The 17,148-nt window shown below is 39.1% G+C and overlaps 1 protein-coding gene across 1 annotated transcript; it reads right to left on the bottom strand.

The window, feature by feature from the left end:
* Window positions 1-13,272: 13,272 nt before the first annotated feature.
* On the bottom strand, window positions 13,273-15,940 carry LOC116514209. Its single transcript, XM_032225683.1, has 4 exons — window positions 15,855-15,940; window positions 15,670-15,709; window positions 15,463-15,579; window positions 13,273-15,284 (listed from the first exon to the last, which is right to left on the bottom strand). The coding sequence occupies exons 1-4, from the start codon at window positions 15,867-15,869 to the stop codon at window positions 13,273-13,275; spliced, it is 2,184 nt and encodes a 727-aa protein (XP_032081574.1). The 5' UTR covers window positions 15,870-15,940.
* Between the last annotated feature and the right edge of the window lie 1,208 nt (window positions 15,941-17,148).

Genomic DNA, 17,148 nt, shown 5'->3' with positions numbered 1-17,148 from the left:
CTTGACAAATCATGCATTACAAAGATCACTTGGAAATGGAACAAGCTTCTAATGGGCTCTAACACACAGGTGTCAAACTCGCCAGGTCACATTGCTGTCACATGACATTTTGTAACATTTTCTACATTTACACAGCTGCGGTGGACGTGGCCTGCATGTGATGTATCCAGCCCGCAGACCACCATTTTAACACGCCTGCTCTAGCACAATTCTATAAATTTGGAAGATTAAGCCTCTGGTCCTAGTGACCAACTCAGACTGAATCCTGCAACATTATCTTGGGACACATATATTTGGCTTCATTTGTAAGATTACTAATGGCTGGTGGAAGAAGTATGTAGATCAGTGGTGGGTTGCAGGCGGTACGCCCCAGTATGGGCACATCAGAATCTGCCCAGAGCACCAGATAACATTCTGGTATGGTGCTCCAAAGAGCCAACCTGCCCGCCCAAGCTCCTTACTGGTTTTTTAAGCCTTTGGCCCTTCCGCACAAGCACACAACAAGTACAGCGCCTGTGCAACACTCTGCTGAGCAGCTGGAGCATCGCGGAGGCTCACAGAGGTGCTAAGATGCATGCACATGTGATGCACGCGTCCATGTGCACGCTGCTCAGCTTGTTCCAATTGTGCCAGTTGGAACGGGATCCAGAACCCACCACTGATGTAGGACTTCAACCAGTACAGTTAATTCAGTTGATTCAAAAATTATTCTTTCACTCCAGAAACGCTAACAAGGGAACTAAACTGGATTATTGTATTCTTTCACAATATGGAAAAGTTTGGACAAAAAATAATGAAAGCCATTCTGGAAGTGAATTTTGTTTCTAGAAGGTCTGTATGATTATTTTTTCTTTAATATATCCTTACATTAAAAATACTCATATGGAGCATTATTTCTGTTAGATATACAATTCAATTAAGATAAGTTTAGAATGAAATATAAATATAGCTAAAATATAACAAATATAAAAGACTCTTTAGTGAAGGAATGTTAAAAGACGTGTTGTATTCATGGTAACTCATTCAGATTTAAGCGTATTATCACTGTACGTAGAAATTTATAATCCAAATGCTACTAAAATAAAGTACGGCCCATTAATTCATTTGAAAAGTATCTAAAATTTATGCAATAGTTAAACATTAATGTAAATTATATTAAGTCTGTGTAGCGATGGGACATAATGCCTGCTGAACAAAACAATTTTGTTCCTTGGAGAACTAGGATTAGTTCATTTTTACTAATGAAGCTTTCATTATAGCCAATCATTTTGTTGTTGTTTTGTTTTCTCTCCTTTAGTTATGAAGAAGTTTATGATTGTTTTAGAAACTTGAGCGTTAATGGCCATTAAGTTTGGAATTTGCCTTTAGAATTGAAAATAAGGGTTGCTTGGAAACTCAATGCAGGCATGAGTAAGCAAAATGTTTGTCCTTTTCACTCACATCAATGGCAAACCATCACTCAAACCATTTGCAAAGAAACTTCTGTTAGAATAATAATTGGTTGACCTAGTGAAGCTTTTGAAAGACCCAGGTGTGACTGTAGACTGGTTAGTGGTAACTTGTACTCCTCATGCATAGTTAGAGTAAAAAAATACAGAATTGCTTAGCTTGTCAAATGCAATAAAGTGAGGAATAAGATAGGACAAGATGATGCTCTTTTGTTACTTAGCATCTTTTAACAGAATAACAAAGTTGGAAGGGACCTTGGAGGTCTTCTAGTCCAATCACCCGCTCAAACAGTAAACCTTATAACATTTCAGACAAAATGCCCAATTTCTTCTTAAAAATTTTCAGTGTTGGAGCACCCACAATTTCTGAATGCAACTCTAGTTCCACTGCTTAATTGTTCTAAGTGTTTTACTGGTTATTGTCTAGATTGGTTATTGTTGATTGTTTGTAGCCTTACATAAAGCTAATTATTTAATTTCTATGCATATCTATATTATTATGTTAAGACTATATATGGTAATTTTGCAATTGTCTGTTGGCTACATTAGGCTAAGAGGCAACATTTATTTATTCCTTCTTTGCGTGAATCCAAAACTCAAAAAGGCAGCAGGACATGCCTTTCAGCTCTATACTGAATATTCAGCAACTGTATGCTTACTACATCTGGAAGGGAGGCCTGAGGTTACATGCTTATATACATTTAGGTTGTTCGGAGAACTGTAATGTTTTTATAATTGGTTTTTCTAATGCTATATAAAATCTATAGCTGAATTTGGGAACATGGTGTTTGATATGATCACACCCAGCACTTTAATGCCTTCTCAGTACTGTTGGTGTATACTGCAGTTGCAGATTTTCAGATTCCAATCCCCCCCAGGAGATCATATTCTAATAATCCACATTATTTTACAAGCAAAAGATTAATCTTTGAATATGAACATGGCAAATGATGTGAAATGCTATAGTTTGGGATTAGTGGACTTATTCTTCGGCAACTCCTATACCCATGCTAAACCCATTCTTTAATTATGTGAAGTTTGCATACCCAATTGCATAAGAAAGTAGTGTAGTGCTTGCAGGTTTGAAATTACTATCTGGTCTGAAGATCTGCAAGCTTGCTAAAAGAACCAATATGATTTCTGCATAGGTAGGTCTTGTCACTAGTTTATATCAGATCAGTTATAGATGCGTATAACTGCCCTAGGAAGAAAGCAATGGCAGACCATTTCTGAAGATTTTGACAAGAACATTGCAGGGACTGGAGCTGCAATTGAAGTGCATCCAGAAGCTCCAGTTGGTGAAAATGCAGTGGCTCACATGGTTTTGTGCAGACCTCAGGATGCACCTGTATCATTTCTCCTGCAGTAGTTGCATTGGTTGCAATGCAATGATTTGCAATTCAAGGTGCTGATTGTCACCTTTAAAGCCCTTCACGGCTTGGGACCAGGTTATCTTTCGCTTGCCAGTCACATCTATCTGACCCACCAGAGCGGGGAAGCAAGGAATGTTGTGGGTCTCATCCCCTGGTGGGACCCAGAAGAATGACCTTCTCCATGGTGTCTCTCTCTTCCTGGAATATCATTCCCCCAGATATTAGACTGGTCCTCTCTCTAACACTCTTCCGGAAAGCGCTGAAGACCTGGTTCAAGTTATGTGTTGTTACCGGGGTGGGTGTGGGTGGGAAATTAATATTATATATTAATTTATTAACATTTATTAACATTAATAAATAATATTATGATATTATTCTCTTGCATTAATTTCATTGCTTTATATATGAGGTTTTTATATTCCTGTAAGCTGCCTTCAGCATCATGTGCCAAGAGCCAAGGTGGCGCAGTGGTTAAATGCAGCACTGCAGGCTACTGCTAGATCAGCAGTTCAGCGGTTCAAATCTCACCGGCTCAGGGTTGACTCAGCCTTCCATCCTTCCGAGGTGGGTAAAATGAGGACCCAGATTGTTGGGGGCAATATGCTGACTCTCTGTAAACCGCTTAGAGAGGGCTGAAAGCCCTATGAAGCGGTATATAAGTCTACTGCTATGTGCAAATAGGCGGCAATATAAAATTCCTAAAATAAATAAATAAACTTGTCCAGCCAGTCACCAGGTATGAACACACACACACACACACACACAGACACACACACACACACACAAACAACCCATTTAAGTAATCCAAACATTTCTGAGACAGTAAAAAGAAATATTAAAAATGCTTTAATTATATTTAAAAGCTAACACTCATTTCATCAAAGAGTTTATTCCAAAGATCAGGACAGCTATAGAGAAATAAGTTCCCAAGGCATTGCAACCTGAGCCTATGACATCTAGAGAGAAGGTTTCTCTGATGGGCTCAGCGAGGTTGGCAAGAAGCTTATGTTTTTCAAGGAATCTAGATTCACGCTTTACTGTTATGTTACAAATCAAGACATTTTACAGTAGTTAATAATAATGCAGTGTGGACCTTTGGAGAACCTCCAGAGATTAATCTAAATGCTGAATGCTGTACCAATTGAACTTTCCAAACTAGTCACGAAGGAATGCTTGGCTGTGCATACTATTGTGTTTGCTATTATGTTTTATATGTCCAGAATTGCTACATGAAATGGATGGCTTTAAAACTCAAATCAATCAGATAAATAATGAAATAAAGGTTCCACAGATATGGTGATTTGGGTGATAATACTTCAATAACTATTGCTCCTCCATGTAATGTTTTTGTGTCATTTTTGTTTTTTACAAAAATGCTTCCAGAACTAAAGATACACTTTTTCACCACTATTCCAGTTGAAATTATCAATAGGAGCTTGCATTTATATAGTGAGAATGGAGGAAGATGAAAAACACTACTTAAAAGGAATTTGGTCTTTTCCAGACTGATTCATTCAAGATATTAGAGCTAGTTTTCAGAATTTCTAGCCAGTATTGTTAACAATCATTTAGGCTGGGAATTGTGACTGGTATAGTGTAAATATATTTGGAAGATACTTGTTTGGAGAAGGCTGCAAAATACAGCATTTAATTGGCTAAATTTATTATATTCATTAAGCCTGTTGGCAATCTTGTTTCTTTTTAGAAAGAATATGTAGCCTTAAAAGGATTACAGCATTTAGAACCATTACAGCTCTAAGTATTCAAATGTATACTGCTTTTGAAATTACTGTTATTCTTCAGGTCTTCTAAAGATGACTTTACAGCTGTCCATGATACTTTAAGTATAACTTTGGGTCTAGGTCTCATAGGAGAATATTACTGAGTACTGAATACTCCCCCCAACACACAACTAACAATATGGGATTACTAAAGGATTTTTTTTAAAAATAATAATTTGTAAAGCTATCAAATTTCTGCTTGCAAGAAAGGAGAGCTAAAAGAGACCATGAACGCTTCTGATAATGGTTGAAAACTTATGATTCAATGCCAAATCATCAAGTCTTATTTTGGGTCTCATTGTGCCCAGTTGTCTGCAGCTGGATGTAAAACCCTAGCCTAGAGCTATTTACACCATGATCAGGCTAGTAATTAGCAAAATGTTTAATATAATATAGAAGCAATTAGGAGGTGATAACATGCAATTAAGATGTGTTTTCAGATTAAAGATTTTATAGTGCTCTCTTTCTTGAAAAGATAAAGTGCCTAACTCAAAATGTCAAACTGCAGTGATTTAATCTGAATTATTTTCAATTAATATGCATGCTTTCTTGCGAAGTGTTCACCGTTGTTATTGACATTGATAAATTAAGCTCATCCCAGCAGAATTTATCCTTGAGAAGCTCTATATTTCCTGAATGTCAGGTCTTTATTTCTATTTTTTTTTTTAAAAAAAAAGAGATGCCTACAAGCTGTGCACGATATAACTTGTAAGTCCCTAGATTCATTCCTTGGATTACAGTGATGTGTCAGTCTTGGTGGAACAATCATTTGAAAGGGCATTGTTATAAATAGTGTGTTAGAATATAATTGTTTGTCATGTCGTTTGTCCCCTTTAAATCCCTTTGAGTCCTGTTTAAGTAATTTAGACAGCGAGGTTGACAAGAGTCTTGAGAGTTGTCTTATAGAGTTGTCGGACCAATCTTGAGCCTTCTTTGTCTTTAGGGACCACCTCAATTGCAGAACAGGAAATACAAACAGCAAATATATTGTGAGTTGATTATGAGATTTTGAGCTAGGCTGCTGCTCCCACTTTTTGGGGGAAGGGAGAGAAGGCATATGCAAATTCCACTGATGTTAATTTACTCAACTCCTCTAAAGAATTGTTGAAACAATAGGCACCCGGATGATGCTTGTTAATCGTCACTAAGGAACTGTTATCGCAAAGCACATTAAGATGCTTACAGCAGTTTGATGAAAAATTATGGAGTTGTATTTGAAACGTTCCTATCTAAACATTTTAAATAAACATGGAATCATTTTGATAACTATTATTATTGTTAATAATAATAATAACAATAATAATAATAAATACTGGCGCATAATACACCAGACATCACACTGGTTGAGAAAAATAAGGTCACAATCATAGACATCGCAATACCAGGTGATAGCAGGGTCGCTGACAAGGAACATGAAAAAATCGCAAAATACCAGGACTTAAAAATCGAAATTCAACAACTATGGCACAAACCAGCAGTGGTAATTCCAGTGGTAATTGGCACACTGGGTGCTATTCCAAAAGCACTGGAATTACATTTAAAACAGTTAAAAATTGACAAAATCACCATCAGTCAAATGCAAAAAGCCGCACTGCTTGGATCTGCACGCATATTACGAAAGTACGTTACAACGTCCTAGGCCCCTGGGTGGGGCCCGACTAGTAACCAATGCCAAATCCGGCGAAACAACTGGCCGCTGTGATACAATTGTATAATAATAATAATAATAATAAATTTTCTTATTAAAAACATAAATAAATCTGGCAGATCTGGAATCATTTTAAAAACAGATATCAGCAATAGTATGTATACAAGAAAAGGAAATTATAAAGTGGATGATCTAAAACTCTAATGATTCGTTTCAGCAAAGATTGGGTAATGGGAATGAATTTGAGAAGTATTTGGCATTGTTCAAGAATAATAGAAATTCAGGCCACCATAAATTGATCAACAGTTCAGACTTTAAGGTTGGACTTTTAAGATCCTCCTTCACGGTTTTCAGAAAAGCTCCCAACTTCAAGTTCCAAATAAGCTTCCTTAAAACAACACCAACAAAAACCCAACCAGACTTCCAACTGTTTTCTCAAATTCTCCTTAATCTTACAGAATCATGGTTTCTTAACCACATAGTATTTTTATAAGGGTTATACCATTGTTAACCAAGCGTTTTTTTCCCAGATGAACATAGTTAACAGGACTTCAGTTCCTCTTACCATTTTAAAAGCTAACTTCCAAAATGCTATTTGTTTTTCTTACAAAGAAGATATTCCAGACCCCTAATCATTTTGGTTGTTCTCTTTTGCATCTTCCCCAGCATACAGTCTCAAACCCACTTAAGCAGCTCTAAGACCAGGTGGTTGAAATACCTAGATCTGGTTTCTCTGTTATGACCTGAACATCACTCTATGCAGTACTTGAAGTTTCTCATTTTTCAGCATTAATATAGTATGCAAAATTCTCTTTTGCCTGCCTCCCTGATTTATTTTACCAACTGAAAAACACTCTGAGAAATTTGATAAAGTGAGCATTTGCATATCTGTAAGTCTAATTTACATTTGTAACCAGATATTTAATTCCGTGGGGATTCTGTGTAGGAATATATTTTAAAATTTACTATATTCAGTTTTATACCCCTTCTATACAAAAAGAAAGAGTGCACCTTTTCTTATCTGTTTTTTAAGACTGTATCCCATCAAGTTTCAGTTTTGCCACTATATATTTTCCTTCATAAGAAAGTACTTTTATTTCAGCTCAACATCATATTTATATTGTATGTTTTTAGAGTCTGTTATATGCCTTTTCCAAAACTTTTGTCTTGTAAGTGTGTTAATACATCTCTCCTCATTAATGGCATGCGTGCAATAGTACAATGACAGTAGATATAGTTCATACCTTTTTTTAATGAAAATTATCAGTACTTTTGATCAGTGACGTCATCAAAGTAAACAAACCCACGTGCTGATTACGTCACCAGATCATGCCCCCTAAGCGGAAGTGACGTGCACAGCCCCCACCCTCCGGATGTGACGTGTATACCCCTCCTCCCCGGCTGGGGTGTGCATAATTGACCCACGTGGTGCAAGATTTCATAAGATCATAACCCTAGCTGAATATTTGTAATGGCCTAAGCAGCCCTAGCTGGATATGTGTAATGCCCTAACCCCATCAGATAGGGTTGAAACTTATTCCATCAAGAAAGATGCCAAGACGCTGTGTATATGATTAGTTTAACCCTAGATTCATTCTCTCTGTGTACATGATTAGTTTAACCCTAAATTAATTCTATGGACATTTGAAACTTACCCCCATCAAGAAAGATGCCAAGACTCTGTGTACATGATTAGTTTAACCCTAGATTAATTCTATGGACATTCAAGGGTGGGGGGAGTGGGGTTGTGAAATAAAAAAATGTTTTTTATTTGTAATCAATCTCCTAAGGGCTGCATTTAAACCCACTTTTTTTCCCTAGAAGGAATTTATTTCTAAGCAATGTTGGTTTTAATTTTTGTTGAGACATGGGTCTGCATTTAACCATTTTTTCTCTAAAAGGTATTTACTTCTAGGTAGGTTGAAGCCCGCCAACAGGAAAAGACAAGGAATATTAACAGGAATTAAAATGTTCACAATAGGCAACCCCGCCAGGTTGCATGCAGTGGATAAGCCTGTTCATTCATGCCAGGGATAAGCCCTGACAGGCCTTACTCGCCCACCCACCCCACTCCTCTGTGATTCCAGGCATGCGTAAGAGACATGTGTGGGGCAGGCCCAGACACGTCTTACCTGCCCCACCCCACCCCTCCCCTGTTATTCCGCGCATGCGCGTGGCGCACTTGTCATTAGAAGAGCTTGTTAGTTTGCCTTAATTTCAGCAGTCTCTTGAAGATGGCAACCTCTGATTCCAAAGATGTTTTTAAAACAACAGCAAAAGTCAGCATCGAATGCTCTGACACAAGACCCCTGCCACCAGAATGCAACAAACCCTGTTGCAAGGGGAATGATAAAGAAAGTTTTTTATTCAGACCTGTTTTGCACGGCTGCAGCATGGAGTGTTGTAATTTTAACGATGATGTGCAGAGTACTTACCGGACAGTATGTGAAACAGCGAATGATGCTTCATTATCGCCCTGCAATGGTAAGTAAATGTTTTTTTATTTATAACGTTGTAAATGACACTGGAGTGGATAACTCACTAACAAGATGCGATTTATATTTTGCAGACTCCAAAATAATAACTCCTAGACAGCAAACTCTTCAAGACACACCGATTTTATATTCCAGTACTATTTGCAGCGGTCATAAAGCTTCTGCAGATTTTTATGATATAGACTATAACTGGGGTTCTGAGCTATCCCAGAGACCATGCTATCTAAACAGTGAGTTAAAAAGTTGCAATCTGTGTAAAGACTGTTTTGCTTGTGGCTGCGGACATGAATTGTGGAATACAGACTCAACGAATTGTAAAATAGCATGTTATGCACCTCTATATTCTGCTTCTGATAGTGATGATGAGGGATATTTTTCTGATGGAGGGGGCATAATCCTCTGAACTCTGTATAGCCAATAAAAGATTGTGTTAATGTCAATGCTTGCCCCATTTGTCAGTGTTCTTTCAATATAATGAAGCATGAAAAAGTTCTAAGCCATATTTATTATACTCCAGGATGTGTAGGGAGTTATGGAGGAGTAAATACCCTTTTCCAGGAAGCTAGAAAACATGATAAAAACCTGACCATGAAGCAAGTCAAGACGTGGCTGTCAGGGCAAGATGCTTACACGCTCCATAAGCCTGCAAGAATTAATTTTCCTAGAAATAAAACAGTGGTGTCCGGCTTAGATCATCAATGGCAGGCCGACCTCGTAGATGTCTCCAAAATTTCTAAAGAAAACCATGGAAAAAAATACATCTTAGCAGTTATTGATGTGTTATCTAAATATGCCTGGGCCTCCCCTTTATCTGATAAAACAGGGAGGGAAGTTACATCCGCCTTCCAGAATATCTTTAAAACAGGACGTGCACCCCGAAAAATACAGACAGATGCAGGTAAAGAGTTCTTGAATACGGCGCTGAAGAAACTTTTAGCACGTTATGGCATTCATCATTTTGTTACACATAGTGAAACTAAAGCAGCAGTTATAGAGAGGTTTAATAGAACCCTAAAAAACAAACTCTGGAGATATTTCACAGCTAGAAACACCCATCGGTATGTGGACATTTTGGCAGACATTCTTCAGGGGTACAATAGCACTTACCATCGTAGCATTGGGACTGCTCCTAAAACCGTAAATTTGTCTAACGAAAGGGATGTGTGGCTGAGACTTTATGGGGTAACTTTAAAAAGTAAAAGAAAGGAAAAATGTCTTAAGGTGGGGGATCATGTCAGGGTATCTAGACTGAAGGGTAAATTTGAAAAGGGGTATCAGCAAACCTATACGGATGAGATATTCATTGTCAAAGAACTGGGGACAAGCGGGGAAAGAGTGGTGTATAGATTAAATGATTACGCGGGGGACCCGGTAGAGGGGGCTTTTTACTTTGAGGAGCTCCAAAAAGTTCCAGCTGACCAACAGCGTATATACAGAATAGAGAAAATTATCCAAAAAAGAGGGCGGGGGAGACACAGAGAGTTTCTAGTCAAATGGAATGGATGGCCAGAGAAGTTCAACAGTTGGGTTGTACAACATCTTTGAAATGTCAGATTTTTACATCACCCTCCCCAGCAATGCATCAGCAGCAATTTTTCCCCAAAACAAAAATTCTAATTTTACTATTCAATTAGCGAGATCTTTGGATCTTTCAGGGCCATGGGAAGTAGGTCTAGCAGAGATACAATATCCACATAGCTGGCATACATTAACATCTCCTGGATATTTTGAAATTACTAATGAGAGAAAGAAATGGCATTTTTCTTTGAGAAGCGGGTACTATAATAGCATCCGACATCTGTTAGAAAATATGAATAAACTTATATCAAATGCCAAGGATGGACCTACGACAACCCTACATTATGATTCAGTGGGTCGGAAAATTAATCTTAAAGGAGATGAACCTCATACCATTCTAGTTAGCGGTGAACTTGGACATCTGTTAGGTATGTTCCCTGGATTCAATACCTTATATGTTTACACAGACATTGTAGAGCTCCAGATAGTAGGTGACTTCTATGTGCCGTTACTACGCTGTGTACCTGTGCAGGGGCAAGACAATGATTTCATAACTGTGACCTATGACCGTCCACATTATGTGCCGGTCAGCAAACATCACATCGATACCGTTACTATAGAAATCAAAACCGACCAGGACAAAAACGTGCCTTTTTATCACGGGAAGGTGATTGTCAAGCTTCATTTTAGGCCTCGGAAAAGTGAAGGATGGTTGTAAACAAGGAGCACGGGAGACCTCAAGACTATGTGGCTTACTACAGGGCACAAGCTGGGGGCGGCCTTCCGGGCTTCCGAGGAGCCCCCATTATGTACGGGACCGGTTTAGGAGGGTTGTTCCGTGGACTTTTTCGAAAAGCAATGCCTTTTTTGAGGCGAGGATTAGAAATCATAAAACCGCATGTGAAATCTGCTGCCAAAAACATCGCCAGAGATGTTGCGGGACATCTTGTATCGCGTGTTGTTGAGAACGGGCAGGATGGATCAGGTCTGGCCATAGCCAGGAAGAATTACGCGTTGGGCCCGCCTATTCCGTTTAAAAAGAGAAGGCTTGTGAAAAAGCCCCGTCATACCAAGAGGAGACGTGTGCAGAAGAGGAAACCCTGTGACAAGGAAGACATATTCTAATACATTATGTCATTTATTCATTCTGCTTCAGAGGAATGTGTCAAATCCAAACTGGATCTTTTTCAACTGGCGCCTACACAGACCAGTATTGAAAACAGTACCTATATCGAGATCCCCCCTTTATCAGCGCTAACGCCCAACGGACCCCTGGAATTTTTCATCACGGGGCATGGTGAGCATTACACGGATTTAAACAATACCCTCCTGTATGTGAGTTGCAAGATTGTAAAAGCGGACGGGTCGGATATTGATGACGGGGCAAGGGTGGCCCTGGTCAACTACCCCATAGCATCTCTGTTTAACCAGCTGGATGTTACCTTGGGAGATCGACTCATTACCCAGAGCCATCATTGCTATTCGTATAGGGCCATAATTGAACTGATTCTCAACTTTGGTGGTGATGCATTGGGCACCCAATTTACTTCTGGTGGATTTTACAAAGATGACTCAGATCTCATGGAGAGTACTCTACTGACAGCGGCTGGGAACTCCGGTTTCAAAGCGAGAGCGAGACACACGAGCGGTAGTCGAAAATGGGACCTGCTTGGGCCTCTGCATAGCGATCTGTTTTTTCAAGACAGACTGCTAATTAATGGCATAGATGTGAAAGTCAAACTCACAAGAAGCAGAAATGAATTTTGTGTGATGAAGGATGACAATGAGAATTACAAAGTGCAACTCCTGGCAGCTTCTCTCTTTGTAAAATGTGTGAAAATATCCCCGGGAGTGCGCCTTGGCCATGCAGAAGCTTTGCTAACCGCCAATGCCAAATACCCCATTGATCGAGTGGGGATGAAGGTTTACAGCATTCCCGCAGGTAGTCTTGTGTGTAATCAGGAAAATCTATTTCTGGGTCAACTGCCTAAACAATTAGTGATTGGGTTTGTGGACAATGCCGCTTTTAGTGGGGATTATGAAAGAAATCCATTCAATTTTCAACACTGCAATGTCAATTTCTGCGCCCTGCATTGTGATGGTGAACAGATCCCCGCAAAGCCTCTTCAGCCCGATTATGAGCATGGTCTTTTTGTGAGAGAGTACATGCAGATGGTGCAAGCAACAGGCAAAGGCATGAAAGACAGACCGTTGTTAATCAGCCGGGAAGAGTTTAACCGAGGGTATACTTTGTATTGTTTTGACTTGAGTCCTGATCAGGGCTGCTCTGAGCACTATTCATTGATCAGGAATGGCAACCTCAGAGCCGAAATTAGATTTGCACAGCCCCTCCCCAACACCGTTAATATGATACTCTATGCAATCTTTGAAAACCTTATTGAAATAAGTCACACACGGAATGTACTTTTTGATTATATGTGAGTATGGACACACAGCAGCTCCTCCACTTGCTCTCCGGAAATAAGGCCTTTCTAGGGGTCTACCCTTGTGACCTGTTACCACAGAGACAGATCACCAAAAGACCTTTTGGATTAATCATAAATACCCATCCTCACACTCTTCCTGGGGAGCACTGGCTGGCCCTCTACTTTCCATCTCCAGGATATGGTGAATTTTTTGATTCTTATGGAAGACCTCCGGATAGCCATGACTTTCCTGACACCATAGTGATGTTTTTGGAGCAGCAAGCTGAGAAGTACACATTTCACCAACGCCAATTGCAACACCCCAGTGCTGTGACCTGCGGACAACACTGTGCATTTTTTCTGCTGAACCGTACTAAAGGAGTAACCTATGAAAATATTTTAAAGATGTACTCCAATGTAGATACTAAAAATGATCAAATGGTAAAGCTGTTTGTAAAAACTATAAAGGTGGGGAGGGGGCTTGGACCCTGTAACCGTCACCAGTGCATACAGGCATGCATGCCTTACTGTAAAATAAAGAAAAAGACTTAAATGTTTAATGATCACTGTGTTTTTATTCATTTTAAAAATTGAGCCAGTCACCAAACCTGAGCTGGCTTCTAGGTTTTATTGTCCAAGGGCTAGAGGGTGTTCCTGTAAACATAGTCTTCTGAGCCCCAAAAGGGGCTGTCATAACAGAGTCGGGACTAGCAGCAGTTTCATCCTTAACAGCCAGAGTATCTTTCAACTTTTCTATTTGCTCTTTAACGGCAGTAGAACCCAACACAGAAGTTGGAACATTCACTTCGGCCATAGCATTCATAAAATCATCCCATCCTTTAGGTTTCCGCTTCTCCGTAGGGGCTCGGTGTTGCGAGGCGCCTTTCACCAAGTCTAAAATATTAGTACCGGGAATAGGTACACCTTTGTATAAAAAGGTACCCCGTTCATCCCAGGTTGAGACGTCCTGGTGCTGTTTCATTTTGTTCAGCAAAAGTTCTGCATTTTTCCTATAACGAGTGCTCACACCGCTTAGGATATCATCCATACCGGTGGTCTGTGGAGTTGTTTGTGGTGGCTGCTCTGGTAATGTTGGAGGTGGTTGAGGCTCCCCCGGTGGATAAATGAGATTCAGTTTGTCCTTTTCAGACTCATTTTGCCTGGTCAGTCTTAGATACCTCTGCAGTACAGAATTGTAGAGCTTAATCTTGTCATCCTCACTCAAATCATGCCTCTGAAGTATGTTGCGCATCTCATCATCCAAACGGTCTTGGCAGCATTCAAAATCATAAATAATATATCTTTCGCCAATTCGTGGTCGGTCCAACGATTTTAGAAAGCATAAATGACCTTCCAAGCTTTCTACCTTCTCAGAGCACTGCCCACATTTGACTTCCTTGCACTTTTTGTGGGGGGTAAAGACATAAAGACCACACATTTCACAATATTGTTTAGTCTTACACTCAACTTTTCCCTCCTTAGCGAGTTGTGCATGTCTTTCAGCACATTCCTTAGACCGACAAGGTGCTTTGCACCTACAGCACAGCCCCTTCTCCACCTCAACCTGCTGACACTCTTGCTTTAGGCACGCTCTGCAAATATATTGGCACCCGTGACTAAATTTGTGGTGATAAGCCGTGTGGCAGAATTTACAAAAATAGCGTTCGCCCAGAAAGCCCTTGATATTTTTAACACCATAGTAATGCCTGTCGTGCAATAATATAAATACTATTTTTTCTTGCTGCGGGTGACCTGTAACAAAAAAACGCCACCCGTCCTGCATGTAAAACAAGATCTTTATAGTGACCTGTAAATGTTTTTCAAAGATGTGTACCTGAGAAAAGTCAATCCTGTTTCCTGTGGATATACCCAGTTTGCTGTGAAGTTCCCTGGCCTTGGTAATAATTTCTTGCTTACTACCATCAGAACCAATCAGACAGAGCAAACAGCTGGCAAAACAAAGAAATTCGCCTTCCACATTGAAATCTACTAGATGCTGTCTTTTTTTCTCCAGTACTTTGGTAAGCAGCAAAGTATTTAACTTCCTAAGCCCCCCTCCCTCCTTGTTCTTCACGATGGTAACCACTAATTGCAAATCACCCCCCCACAATATCTCAGCCTTACTTTGTAGCAGATTTTCAACACTGGTGAGAAAATCATCAGCGTTTAAATCATTCATACACCTCCTATGAGAAAAGACGGGATGGTTTAACCCCTCTGCATCCAACCGTAGTTGAACAAAATCATTTGGGCCGATGTTCATGGCTACGTTATTCAAAAGAATCTGTATCACATTATGTATGGCCTCTATAGCAACTACAAAAGATCGGATTTGATCAAGATTAATAAATCTATATCTCTGATAATATTCCACAGCTCTAAAATTCCGGATAGGATTTTCCCACGCCTGCACCATATCCAGATAAACATTGTTCACATTTTGAGAGTTTACAGAGCTAGGAGCTTGTAGCTGGGACATAGTATGGTGTGTATCCTCTTCTGGTTGAGAGACAGTCATAGTATCACAACTAACACTGTCTGCTAGGGATTCAGGAAGCCCGGCGCCATCCATTTTTGCTTTTTTGCAGGACGGTTCTGATTAAACAAACAAGCAAAGAAACAACAACAACAACAAAAAAAAAGTTATCACCAACATTCCAAATAAACACACACACACACACACACACACACACACACACACGCATACACACATTTAGTTTCTAAAAAATAATACTAATAGAGTTATAGTTGGATAAAATGTGAGATATTATACCTCCTAGCGGACTTTGTGCTGTGCGGCTTGTGGAAGGCTGAGGGGTCATGTTATGCTGGGACCCCTGGGATTCTGCAGGAATAGTGAGATCCGCGAATGCTTGATCGTCCACCCATTCTGGAGGAAAAGAAAAAAAAACCCAATAGTCAGAATTGTTGCAGAATGTTTATAAGAATCTAAATATATGAAAGTATGAAAGATAAATACCTTCATATGCCCTCAAACATTCTGAGTCTGTCAATTCATTCTAATGAAAAAAACCAAACAAACAGTCAAACATACATGCAAGAAAGCAAGAATGCTATAAACACTTTTTTTTTTTACACCTAACAAGGGGTCAGTGCACCAAAATAAATAAATAAATAAATAAAATTAGCCATAAATCTACTTACAATTGTAATACCCATCAAACATTCTGAATCTGTCAATTCATTCTAGTGAAAGAAAAAATACAATCAAACAAATAAGCAACCACTCTATAAAAACCATTTTATATCTAAGTGCTTCAAAATTAGGCTTAAAATTACTTACAATAGTACATTCCATTCTGAACAGGGGTCTTCTTAGCAGTTCAAATTGCTCCAGAGGTATGGTTATGCCAGAAACCAGTAAACATGACTAGACCTGTATGGTCTCCTGCTTTTATACACCTTAGTGACGTCACAAATTAATCACATCAGAAAAGGGGAGTTCTTCACACCTTATGCAAAAACTGCCCGCCCTGCCTAGCCGAAAGAAGCATTTGAATAGAAGCTAATGTAGCAAATTAATCGCATCAGAGTTGATGAGTTCTTTATACCTTTTGCATACAGTGACCAGACCCACCCATCTTGCCTAGCCGAAAGATGCATTTGAATAGAAGCTAATGTAGCAAATTAATCGCATCAGAGTTGATGAGTTCTTTATACCTTTTGCACACAGTGACCAGACCCACCCATCTTGCCTAGCTGGAAGATGCATTTGAATAGCAGCTAATGTAGTAATATCACATGAGCTTTAATTAAACTGTATCTCTGTGTTTAACATCTGACAAGTTTAAACAGAAGGGTCAGCAAAAGAAAAAAATATAATACACCTTTCATGTGTTTTGTAAATCACATTTTATTATAAATTTCATAGCTTTAACAGTTTATTGTAATTAATTTCTGTTACATTCTGGCATATGATCCTCTTCAGAGCCAATGGTAATTCAGCTTCAGTCTTTGACATTAATGACAGCGGTTCATGGCTATTCTTTATACACTGTATGAATGTCTTGAGATCGTCAAATGTATCCCGGGTGAAATATAATTTATCCATTTTGTCAGTAATACTGATGATGACCCAGAGAACATGTGGCATAGAAAGCCGGATACATAAGCTGTTAATAAGTTCTGTTTCATTGTTTCCATCCACATTATCTTCTGATTTTAAACATCCCATTAAACAATGATGTATTATTTTAATAACACACGCTTTCAGAACTTGCGGCATGCTGACATTTTGAGGCTCCACCGCTTCTAAAACAGGTAATAAGGTAGAATTAGATTGGGGGTGGGGGGGTGTTTCAACTAATCAAAATACTGTTTTCTTAATTTTTATATCAACTCACCATTTGATATTTTGCAGAATCTACAATAACAAAATTTTATATTCTCTTCAATGAAGACAGGTCTTTTTCTTATTCTACGCCCATGCTTGGGAGGT

Source organism: Thamnophis elegans, chromosome 10 (genome assembly GCF_009769535.1).
Source record: "Thamnophis elegans isolate rThaEle1 chromosome 10, rThaEle1.pri, whole genome shotgun sequence".
Taxonomy (NCBI): Eukaryota; Metazoa; Chordata; class Lepidosauria; order Squamata; family Colubridae; genus Thamnophis; species Thamnophis elegans.
Note: the sequence above shows the minus strand (reverse complement) of the source record. Positions and strands in the feature narration are given on the sequence as shown.

What these genes read in the sequence shown, in the direction of transcription:
- LOC116514209 (XM_032225683.1), bottom strand. An exon ending in ATGTTTGAGGGCATATGAAG is followed by an intron (nt 15,580 to 15,669) that starts GTATTTATCTTT and finishes CTTTTCCTCCAG; the next exon opens with AATGGGTGGACGATCAAGCA. An exon ending in AGCACAAAGTCCGCTAGGAG is followed by an intron (nt 15,285 to 15,462) that starts GTATAATATCTC and finishes TTGTTTAATCAG; the next exon opens with AACCGTCCTGCAAAAAAGCA.